At 35.2% G+C, this 12,744-nt stretch overlaps 1 protein-coding gene across 1 annotated transcript in view; it reads left to right on the forward strand.

Annotated features, from left to right (window-relative positions):
- Positions 1-12,744, forward strand: part of TTC29 (tetratricopeptide repeat domain 29) — a 93,049-nt gene that overhangs the window by 13,787 nt on the left and 66,518 nt on the right. Inside the window, exons 4-5 of the mRNA XM_015818187.1 lie at positions 3,820-4,043; positions 9,774-9,959. Of these exons, the coding sequence (XP_015673673.1) occupies positions 3,820-4,043; positions 9,774-9,959 (410 nt within the window). The remainder of the gene's footprint in view (positions 1-3,819; positions 4,044-9,773; positions 9,960-12,744) is intronic.

The raw sequence follows: 12,744 nt of genomic DNA on the forward strand, positions 1-12,744 counted from the left end.
TTCATTTTTTTCAATTTTATATTTGGTAAAAGTAAAAAAAAATATGATTTGTAATATGAAAGTGGTTGTTCACAATTACAATAAATACCCAATTAAGCAAATATCCAATGTATGTTATTATTAAAATATTTCATTACCTGATCAAACAGCTTATTACATTAAAAATATTTATTTTTAAAAATGGTTTAAGTAATACCGCTACCATTAGACATTAAATAAAATTTGAATAATGAATTTATTCTAATATTAAATTTATAGAAAGCACAGCTCTATATATTCTGCAACCTTAAGATCAATATACAAACACAACAGTTATAAAGTTATGGATTTCTTAGTGCAAACTAAGAATTTTTTCCAATTAAAGAATACTGCCAAATAGGTAGTTCCTGAAATATTGACCATTTAAGAATTTGAATAAATAATATGTTTTTATAATAGTTTTATCTTGTACTTTTCTGCAGTTACATAGGTACAGACGCTTTAGACTTTATATCTAAAGATTTGGCCCAACTTTTTAAACTTAGAAAGTACAGTATTATCTTTTTATTGAAAAAGCTTACACATGTTGGCAAATATAAATAATTAAATTATGCACATAGCTGAAGCAGGGGAAAAGAACAACATACAAATTGCAATTAAACAGAGAGACTAAATAGCAATCATTCTGTTTTGGTGATGCTCAACCCATTTTTTTAAATAATGAACTCTGAAGAGACCAATATAAGATTGAGAGCCAATTTGGATTAGTGGTTAAGACACCAGGCTAGAATGTGGGAGATCATGGGTTCAAATCCTGCCTAGCCATGACAGCATGCTGGGTGATTTTGGGCCAATCTCTCAGCCCTACTCACCCTATGAGCTTTTGCTGTGGGGAAAATAGGAGGAGGAAACTGTATTGGATATGTTTGCTGCCTTGAGTTATTTGTAAAAATAATAAAGATGGGATACAAATAAATAAAATAAGTCAAGGGCTTATCAATATATAATGAAATTTTAGTTTGCACAACTGTAAGATCACCTGCATTACACTGAGTTTGGACAGCATATTAACTATTTTCTTTGGGCAATAAATCAGTAGTTGGCCATCACAGCAAATACAGTAAGTTCTGTATGAGAATACCTACATTGTCTGCAATGTGGCTTTATTATTATTATTTTTACATGTTTGCCATCCTCTCCATTCTGGAGGCACACCAAGATTGTACAATAAACTGGAGTGGTTTCTTTATATATTTGCATTTTTAATTTTGCCTTAAAACACCAAAATATCAATTAAAATGTATAATTATTTTCAGAGCAACTGTAATTTTGAAATTGCTATAACACTCATTTATCTAACATTTTAATAATGGATTCAGTCATTTTGAATTTAGTAGGAACATCCACAGGGAAGTAATATTTGAGTAACACACCCAATGTATGGAAACATATATTTGTTTTTATTCAACAACTTTCATTTTATTTTTAGAATTGCTTAAATAGTAATATTTAACTGCAGTATTGCTATGTTTCCAGTAGAGGCCCCCAGAGGCCATTATAATTATTGAAAAACTGTTTTGGGAGACAATTTTTGTGAACATTAATTTCATTAAATGTTATTGATTTATAAAACATAATTTTAAAATTAATTTTCAAGTTTAGCTACATAGTATAACTAACAGGATATTATTTCACTTTGGAAATGAATGTTTACCAACAGGACCATAATAGGTTATGAGATTTTAACAATTTTGCACGTACCTTGTGGTATATTACTTTATGAAGCATGGGAGAAACTCCTAAAAATGCGAGATTCTCAGCTTGTGAGATCTAAAAATTGTACAATGCTCTTTTTCAATGAGCACAGAATTACCTTGCAGTGAGTTTAGGCTTTAATGGGATGCAAAACAAAACACCAGAGTTTCTGTATACTGGCTTGATTCATCTTGCATATCTCCAGCTCTTTCAATGTATAGCCTCTGATCCTGATATATTAAAATTATGAAATCATTATCATGACTTGTTCGCTTTACAACTCAACATGGCTATAAAAATGGGGGAAGTTCACTGCAGAACAGCCTTCCCCACCAGATATACCTATTATGGGGTTCAATCACAAAATAATGCCCACTCCAACTGTGTTTCATGCTTATTTTTGCATCTTTCTCTTTTATTTTGACTTCTAGTTTACTTCTTGTACTAGCTTGTACTATAAAAAATAATAATGGTTTGGTTCCTTGTAATCCATTCCCTCCTCCATTTTACCAAAGTAAATAATTAATAGTATTTATATATGGTTTACAATTAATCATGAAAGCCAAATACAACAAATATGCTAAGTAACAGAAAAGAGTATAATTACATCAAATTATATTTATTTACAATACCAATTTCTTTGATATTTCTTACAGAATCCCCCACTTCACAATAATTAAATATCTGTACAGGTAGTCCTCGACTTACATCCATTCATTTAGCAACCATTCAATGTTACAAAGGCACTGAAAAAAGTGACTTATGACTGGTCCTCACCCTTAAAACTGTTACAGTTTTCCTGTAGTTGCCCAATCAAGATTTGGGCACTTGGCAGCAGGCATATATTTAGGACAGTTGCACCGCCCTGGGGTCACACCATCTCCATTTGCAACCTTACCAGCTGGCTTCCAGCAAGCAAAGTCATTGAAGGAAGCCGGTTTCACTTAATGACCGTATGTTTCACTAAACATCTGGTGTGATTCACTTAACAGCCATGGCAAAAGGTGATAAAATTGGGTGCGATTCACTTAACAACCACCTGGCTTAACAATAGTAACTTCAATCCCAATTGCAGTCATAAGCCAATTGCTTATGGCAGGCATGTCAAACTCGCGACGTCACGTGACGTATCGGAGCTTTTTCGCCATTGCCAGCAATGGGGTGGGCGCGGCTCCGGTATGATGAAACTGGCCCGTGGGCCGGCAGTTTGATACCCCTGGCTTATGACTTCATTCTGTAATTCAAAATTACACAGATATTAGGGAAAGGGTTTTTTTACACTTTACATTACACTACATTACACCTGTTTGAGTGGACTTCCAGGACTTTACAGCCCTTTTTTAAATCAATTACTACTGGCTGCTCAGTGTAATCCTACTTATTGCAATGGCCAATTTTTGCTTTGTTGTCTTTAAAGTCAGAAGCCAAATTTAGATTCAACAAGAGAAATATCCTGCAGCAGATTTTTTTAAATTGCGTCCAGTTTTTTACTTTTCTTTTGGTCATCTTTTAAACAATAACCAAAAAGGTTTTCTCTTTTCCATTTTGTTTTTCTTTCTATAGTTTGGTACATGACTGTAAATTGAATCAATACACTGAGAAATGAATGAAATGTTTTGTACCTCTGTTATCTTTGGTGAACTCACAGATGTGAGTATGCAGTCACATAGTGGTGTGATTGTTCTTCTTCTCAGAAAAGTTGAATAATCATACTGTCTAATCTTGCTGGAGTTAATATGCCTTCAAGCATATTTTTATAACTGAAGAGGCATCCTAGAAAATATACATCAGCAATTTTAGGTGGTGCTTTTTAATGAATTAATTCAGTTGACATTCCTATATGATTTCAATTGTAGAAGACTTATAATATAATTTTTGGTAGAACTAGAGCTACTGTAGCTTTCTTTTGGTCTCTTTCAAAAACATCCTGGCATTTTTATTAAATAAAGAACTGGTTTAACAACCACTGCGTTACCTTTTAATCATATTTGCATGTTTAATCATGTTTGTATATTGTGTGAGTTTTTTAGGGAGAAATTATCATCAAGAATGAAAAAATTAAAACCAGCTTTTTCAAATCCCCAGTTACCGGAATTCATACAAGAAGAACATCTGCCTAGACATGCTGCAGCAGGGTTATCACAAGTCTTTTGCAGAGCTCTTTACTCTGATAGAGCAGTGGAATGCCTTGAGGGAGGCTTCAGGGCCTGGGTCAGCCATATGGCTGGAAAAATCCCTGGAGGAGCAGCCTGATAAGCTGGATCAGCTTCACTATTTCCTGACCAGAGCTGAGGCAGCCCAGCAATCAGGTAAATAGGGGAATTCTGGGTAATGGAGCAGCAATGTGTGCCTCAGGGAAGATTTCAGTTGTTTCATGTGTGAGTTTGAGACTCTTCTGGAAATAGCATTTTTTCAGCTTTAGTCGGCTAAGCTGTATTTTTGGAGTAAATGATGGGGAATTCGAAATGATGAATCCCAACGCAGGAATGAGACGTTCTGCTAACAAGATGAATCTCTGTAATGAAGTGATTAGGATGCTTTCAATGTATTCATGCTATCATCATTCAATTATCACTTTTCTTGAAAAGTCATTGTTTAAGATATTGCTTTTTAAAATTTAAAACATCATAATTTTCAGATAAATATAGCAGCTTTTCAAATTTATTTCTTATACATTGCATGTATTTCTTTATTCTTTGAAATGTAAATTCTTAACATGTTTCATTTAAGTTGTAATCTTCATAATCATGTCATTGAATATTGCTTTTCAGGCAGCATGGCTGTATATTGGTGCACACCTTTAAATATCCTAATTTTAACAAAATATAATTCATGTTGATGTGCTGAAATAGGAGCCATAAGATAGGAAAATATGAGGCTAGATGAATAACTGAAAAAACACATCAAGACTGCTTGACAGAGAAAGATGAAAAAAGAAACCTCACATCATTCTGAAAAAGACAATATGATTGTCAGTTCTGAAATTAAAATATATAATGAATGACTAACATTAAGACTTCAAATGAGAAAGAGAAAAGTAGATTGCCTACCTCTGGTGTAAGGAATAGATAGGACATAAGGCTAGTTATCGTATGGTACCAGGAACCCCATAGAAACTATACTGTATAGGCAGGTTTTGCAAATTAATGTCAGATAGTTATCATTTTAACTATAAAACTAAATTCTGAATTTAAATAGTATAGAAACCAGCTACGTTTCTTTTTTTTATAATATTTTATTAGTTTTCTAATTTTACAATTAAACACTTTAAAAGCAACATGGTGGCTAGGTAATCAATAATTCCATAACATACATAAATCTTTGGCACAAATCTCAAGTTACATCATCAGATATTTCCTCTCTTTTTCTCTTAATATCTACTATCTCATATTGAACTAATATAATTCTTATTGTTATCAACTAAGTAAAATCATTTTGTTACATTTATCAATATTTTTAACTTATACATATCTTAATTGTGTATATACATCAATGTATATACATCAATGTCCTGTTATTGTTTTTTTTCCCCAGGCTTTAATTTCCCCTCAATATTCAACTTAACATTTGGTATGTTATAATTTCCAAACTTTAGGTGACCAGAGTTTCCCTTATCTCAACTTCTACATTTCCCCCTTTTTATAACAAAATCTAATATTCTAAATACACATCTTATCTATTTGCATATAATCTTATTCAGTGTTTTTTTGTAAAAAAAAAAAAAAAAAGGTGTCGGAACTCACACACGTCATACAACCCGCCTTGCCTACCCTACAAGGTTCCATCCCAAAAAGGTGCCGGAACTCCGTTCTGGGCGTTCTATGACAAAAAAAGCCTTGATCTTATTATATTTTCTAAAAATTATCTATTTTTCACCATATTAAACCGAAAATCTATTAGTCTTATTACACATCTTACCTATTCAATTATAATATTACTTTATTTTCTAAAAAAAATTATCTATGTTCCACCATATTCAACCCTCTAATCAGTAGCATAGAATCCCCTCTAATAAATCAAAACCCTAGAGAAACCAGCTACATTTCTGAAGCCAGAAAACACTTACATACATTTGAATGAAAGACACGATTTAATTTGTTTCTCAATTTCTAATACGGCACCCAGACTTGGGCTGCAAAGAAAAAAGAAAAAAAAAGAAAAAATACAGACAACCACTTAGGTTATAAAGAAAAAATACAGAAACCATAGCTTTTCACTGCAATTTAATGATTGTTTAGGTTTTTGCAATCTAGCTAAGTGTCTGTAATTCTATATTCTGTAATTTGAAAACTTTTAGTTTCCCAAATGATTTTCCCAGGTGATTATGAAATATATAGAAGCGAAAGACCAAATTCTTTTAAGAAAACTTTTATATACCATCTCAGACTAAAGGCAGAGGATCAAACAAAAAGTAACATTAAATGTATTTTAATTAAACCTATCTATATACTACTGAAACACTCATTGTCATGACCTCTAACTGGGCGAGACAGTGCATCATAGGGCAACAATTTTTGAACCAAGATACCTCAAATGAGCTAACCTACAGAATGAGCCCAAAATTTGGAACCCATGATGCCCAAGGGAATAAAATTTGGAAAAGTTATGGCTGTTTCAAGTGCTGTCCTTATCAGGCTGCTGCTGCTGCATGTGATGCTCATTCTGAATGTTGCATGACAGTTTACCAGCCACTATTGTGGGGGCATCATGGTCAAGAGATAACACCCAACTTATGTGGCCCCATGTCTCCAGAATCACAAGAAAAAGAACAATGAGGAGATGAGAAAAAATGAAGCTGGAAAGAGAAGATTAAGGGAAAGGCAAGAATATGCGGCAAGCACAAATTATCATGAGAGTTTCTCAACATAATAATACCCGCCTTTAACAACAAGAAACGTATGTGCAAGTCATGCATTTTGCCTCAACATTGCCTTTCTTTCAACAGAGAAAAATGAGGCAAAATGCATGATTTGCACAACATAAAATTTCTGATGTTGGTGCAATGGCCAAAGTCTGCCCCCACTGTCTCGCGTTTCTATTCCCTAAAGAAACTGCTAATTTCTGCTATATGGAAAGATTAGGATAAGCAATTTGCAGCCTCTACCTAATGTACTCCTCAGTTTATGTAACAATGATGAACTATTGCAAATGGGTTCAGGAAGAACATCAGACGGTACAAGTGGTGCTTTCAAATGGCATCCTTTGGAGCCAAAAAAAGTCCTCCCAATGAGGAATGGAGGGAATTATTCTGTGATTATTCAAGAGCAAATTCATCATTGCATCAGACACCAGATCCCAATCAGCAAGCCAAATTTATTCATATTATTCATATTTATTTCATGGATTCTCAAGACAGAAGGGGGGAGGGAAGGAAGGAAGGATTTCTGATGCTTCTGCCAGCTTCCTAAACGGAAACTCAGTGGGGAAGCCGGCAGGAGGTCAGAAGTTGTTACCATCTTCAAAGTCTTATATGGTTCTTATATAAGAGTAGTCTTATATGGTCTTAATCAAGGGAGCCTCTCTCAAGAAGGCATTGAAGACTTAGCCAAACAGCAGGCCATAGTCTAGAAAGGGATAGCAACTGATACCTAAATTTTATTAGGACGTTATCCCCCCACTTCCAACTCTAGATTATCATTCTCTCAGTTCAAAAACACTAAATTAAAATCTTGGAATTTGCTAATTGTCTAATACAAAAAGTTTCAGTACTGTCTTCCAGAAAACACTGAAAAACCCTCTAGTTAGGAAAGTTATTCTTGCCTACGTAAAATCTTTGTGGTATGGCCAGCAGCAACAGGGAGTAACCAGATAAGAGGAGGCTCCTTGCAGGCTACGTGGGCTACTTCTCTTTTTTCAGTTGCATTTGGTTCTTGAAAAGTGGGGTGGAGGGAGTAAAGTCTATTTGAGCCAACACAATTTTACATTTTATTTTCTTCCAATAGTTATTCTACATTTAAGGTAAGTAGGACCTGCCTTCAGTGTGGTAATGTTACATCGGAGATGGTGCTTAAAGATGTTTGAGGAAAAGACAACCTATTTAGTATTTAAATTCTTGGATTTTTAAAATTGTTTTACTACTGTTAGCTCAGTGGATAGTGTAGCTATAACAATTGTGGTGCTATATGCTGACCCTTGGCATTACATGCCATTAAGTTCCTAGAAATATTTTCCCAGTTTACCCTAATATTTTCAGTCTGAACATAGTTTCATTTTGTACTACTGTGGTACATGATGGTTTAAGGTATATCTGCAGAACTATAAAACTGTTCAAGGTACTTATTTGGTTCATCGTTGTAATGTTGTAATTCAAGGTATTTAATTATAAAATGATTGGGGATTGAAATTCAAATAATTGCATAGATTATTGAAGAAATTGATTCTAGCTAATATATCTATTAAGTAAAACTACAATAATTTTAAATGTAATAGGGCCAATGCTGTCTGAAAACAAAAATGTTTCTGAGGTTTCTATATTTTAAAATAGAGTCATTTTAAAAGAGAATGTTTTAACATTTCTTTGCTTTATTCATGTGATTCCAGCCCACTTGGCCAGTTTGTGTCCAAAACAATTACATTGAAATGGTTGTCTTGGTGCACTGCTTATTCTTATTCACTGAGTGGGTAGACACTAGAATAGTATAGGGTCACATTAAAGTTCATTCAATCAAGACTGCGACAGTAACAGTAACCAGCGTCAGGTCACTTTCATCTCTTGAGAATTGTAGGGTACTTACCTCAAGTTATTTACATAATTTTACTGAAGTTTATTGCTTTGCTATTCAGTAGGAAAGAGAATAATTTTAATCTCTGAATCATGCTTTCTTCAAATTAGAAATATTCCTTGTTTATCTTTTCTTCTTTTATCTGTTTCCAAATAATACAGTTATAACATCACTTAACATCTTTTTCTGCTCCATGTGCTTGGTGAATAACTATAAGGACTGAAACTATAATGTGGAATGCACTATATAATATTAAAAACCATGCTTTTATATATATGCATAAATTTTCTTTTTTCTAAAGTTGGTTTGTGGTGGCACCATTTGATCTAGTATTTAGCATTGTTGACAGATCTTAAGGTTTCGATAATTCCATGGAACTTTTGCCAACTGTATATGCTATTGAGAGAGATAGCCTTAATATCTATTTCTGTATGTTTTTCATATCAGCTTCAATTCATAACTATTTTATTTCTCTTCTAAGTAATAAAGTTGATGGAGATTATTTCTGTAGACGAAAAAATAGCAATTTAGATTGAACCATTTTTCTATTAACCAAAAACTGCAGTAGATTGCAAAAAGTACCAAGAAGAACATATGAAGATAGATAAGCATGAGATCTCCTAAATGCAAAAGAAAAAAATATGTGAGAAGATAGAGCAAAGAAATGTTTAAAGTTTAAACAATATGTTCTATTGTGGTAATCACACATTTCTTGTGATTGTATTTTAAATACTGATGTGTAACCAACTAAAGCTGAAAATAGGTGGGGTGACATTATAGACTTCTGAATAAATAGCTCAGGAATTTGTTTCAACATCAGGTTTGAGTTAAATACTTGCTGCACCTAAATCTGTTTTGGGACTGGATATAGTTTTACTGTTGTTGCTCCTACAAATGAAGAAATCATCCAGAGAGCTAGTAGATGTTGAGCTAACTCCTTCCTATTTATGCTGTAGATTAATAAACCAGAATGAGGTGTTGGTGAAGTGGGATACTAAAAATAATATTGGTCATACCACCTAATCAATTGTAACAAGTGTATGAGACAAGGAAACATCAATTAGGAACTGGAATGATGATATGTTAATTAACGGTGTAAATAGAGAAACGACACAGAAGGTATTTTGAAATATATATGAGCAAATGTGTTTTTATAGAAATCTGTGCATATGCAATGCTGCTTATATACAATATGTACAGCCCCAAATAGCATTTTATATAGCTATAATTTTATAGTATGGCAAAACCTAAATAAAAACAAAAATTATACAGCTTTTTTAATATTATTAAGATATAATCATTTTCTTTTCATTGAAGAAAACTATGAAGAGGTTTATTCTAATCAACTAAACTTAGCCTATTGCTTCAACAAGCTTGAAGACAGATGGTTAAGGAATTATTTCTATGAACAATGTTACAAAACTGCTCAACTAATTAAAATTGATGGTGGGAAGAAAGAAGCTGAAGCACACTCTAATATGGGCCTTGTTTATGAAGAACAAGGTATGTATAGATTTTATCATGTAGTTAAAAATTATGATCACCATCTCCAGAAATCTATTCATATAGATTTAACATGTACCATAAGAATATAGCATTAGATCAAACTAACTAGCTTGATGTACTAAAAATAAAATTCTAGAATTTTGGGTTTACTTTGTATACTTCTTTAGTGATTGCCTTGTTTAACAACCATTCATAGTTATAGCAGTGATGAAAAAGTAACTTTGCAGCCAGTTGTTGTATTTATGATCTCTGCAGGTTTATATAGCAAAGAAAAGCTGAAATAAGATCATAACCACAATCACCATTTTGCTTAGCAACCATTTCAATTAACAACTGAGTTGCTGGTCCAATTGTGATTGCTAAAAAAAGGACTATCAGTATTTATAGAGATGCAGATGTTTGCTCCATGAGAAATTCATGATGTAGAATTAAACACTGCTTCACATTCTAATTGTGCCATAGAAGAATTAAAACATACACAATTGTTACCCTCCATTTTTTATTCTTTAAGCATAATTATGTTTTATAAGAACTCACTATACTGATTTTACTGTTGTGCTTTATCAATGGTATTTATAATTAGAAAATTCTACCCATAGATATGTAAATAATAATGGAATATAAAGCAATGTAAGATATTGCGTTGGTTTGCTTTTTAAAAAATGTGGAATATTGTTATTAATATTTTTAAATCTTCAATAGTTGTGCAGTCCTAAAATACAGTTGTTCATTCATTTATACCACTACTTATATGTTGATGGTGGGTAGAACATAGATTTCTTGCTCTTTTCTTATTCACAAAACTTTTGTCCATTTTAGCATCTGAGCCTCTTTTCTGAGCACACTGAGATCCCATAATTCCCTTCCCTACTACGCCAGAGTTTGGTATTGTGAATGCTGAAGAGTGTGCAGAAAGGTGTATTGTGTTCAACAGTTGTATAAATGAATAGCTGAAAGCAAGGAGGCAAATCAGCCAGCAAACAGTCATGTAAACCTCATGGAATAAGCTAAAGATTGTATGTGGTTCTTTTTTAAAATAACATTTTTATTAAAAGCTTTAAGTAATTTTTTTTTCTTACATTCAATTGTGACCATTCTCAGAGATTGCCTGGACAAATTTTTGCAGTTATCTTGGCAAGGTTTTCAGAAGTGGTTTGCTTCCTTCCTAGGACTGACAGAAAGTGACTGTCCCAACGTCGTCCAACTGGCTTTGGAGTACCTATGGTGGGACTAGAACTCACCGTATCCCAGTTTCTAGCCTGTTGCCTCAACCACTACACCAAACTGGCTCTCTAATGGCCTGGACTAGGGTTTTTCAAATTGTGTTCCTTGGAACCCAAGGGTTCTGCAAGAACCTGATGGGGTTCCATGACAGACTACGAGGAAAACCTAATGAATAATCCATTGTAGCTATTTTACACAACTAATGTACTAAATCTTTTGGTATTATCAACTTGTTGTATTTTAATATCTAATGACTTTAGACCTTCACAATTTAAGGACTAATATTATATTATAGCTTAGGCCATGTTTTTGTTTACATGCAACTGACAGATAGGATGCCAAATTATGATTTTAACATAGATTTTATTTGTTATTTGTTATTTTATTCTAGAATTTTTAACTAGATACCTTGAGTATTTTTAATTCTACTGGTCTTTGACTGTAATAAACATTTGACTGACAGATACAGGTATAGGTATAGATGCCTCTCTGAGGCCAAGGCCAGGCCTGTCTGAGGGACGCGGCATCAGAACGGTGAGGGAGGAGGCTGGGGGGTTAAGGGAGGGTGGTGTGATCAGTACGGTCAGTGGGAGGGGCAGATATGGCGGGAGCAGAGGACCATATCGGGTTTTGGGAGCACGCATACGCTGTTTACAAGCTTGTGGGTGCTCCGGTCCTCAGGACTCTACTCGGCCTCCAGGGATCTTAGATCCTCGGGCCCGGGATCACCGGCTGATGTTATGCAATGCCAGGTCCGTGGTAAATAAGGCCCCCCTCATCCAAGATCTTATTCAAGAGGGGGGTGCGGACCTGGCAGGTATCACCGAGACCTGGCTGGGCACGGAAGGGGGAGTGCCCCTCGTTGACATTTGCCCGCCGGGTTTCCAGGTATTCCATCAGCCAAGGACCCAGGGTAGGGGCGGTGGGGTAGCGGTCATTATAAGGGAGAGCCTATGTCCGAGGGAGACCACTGTGCATCAGATAGACGGTGGGGAGTCCCTCCTTGTGAAGTGGGGGAAAGGGGTACAAGTGGGCCTGTTGATTATATACCTGGCTCCCTGCTATGTATCAACGGCCCTGCCTGAGTTGGCTGACGTAATAGCCGGGATGGCAGTTGAGACCCCCAGACTTATAGTCATGGGGGATTTCAATCTGCCATTGGCGGGCGAAACGTCGGCGGCAGCTCGGGAGTTCTTGGCTTCCATGACGGCCTTGGACTTGACCCAATTAGTTTATGCCCCCACTCACACGGGAGGACACACACTGGATCTAATTTTTGTCTCTGGCCAGTGGCAGAACGATCTGGAAATGGGGGAGGTAGTTATAGAGCCCCTGTCATGGTCAGATCATTCACTCCTTAAGATGGACTTCCGGACCGCTCCCCCCCGCCGCAGGGAGTCGGAACCACATAGATGGTTCCGCCCCAGGCGCCTGATGGACCCAGAGAGGTTCCTGACGGAGCTTGGGCCATATCCTGAGGATCTAGTTCACGATTCGGCTGAAAATCTGGCGGCGGCCTGGGAAGTGGCCGCTGCCGCAGCACTGGACCAAGTCGTGC

This window comes from Protobothrops mucrosquamatus, unplaced genomic scaffold, assembly GCF_001527695.2.
Source record: "Protobothrops mucrosquamatus isolate PMUCROS unplaced genomic scaffold, P.Mucros_1.0 scaffold696, whole genome shotgun sequence".
Taxonomy (NCBI): domain Eukaryota; kingdom Metazoa; phylum Chordata; class Lepidosauria; order Squamata; family Viperidae; genus Protobothrops; species Protobothrops mucrosquamatus.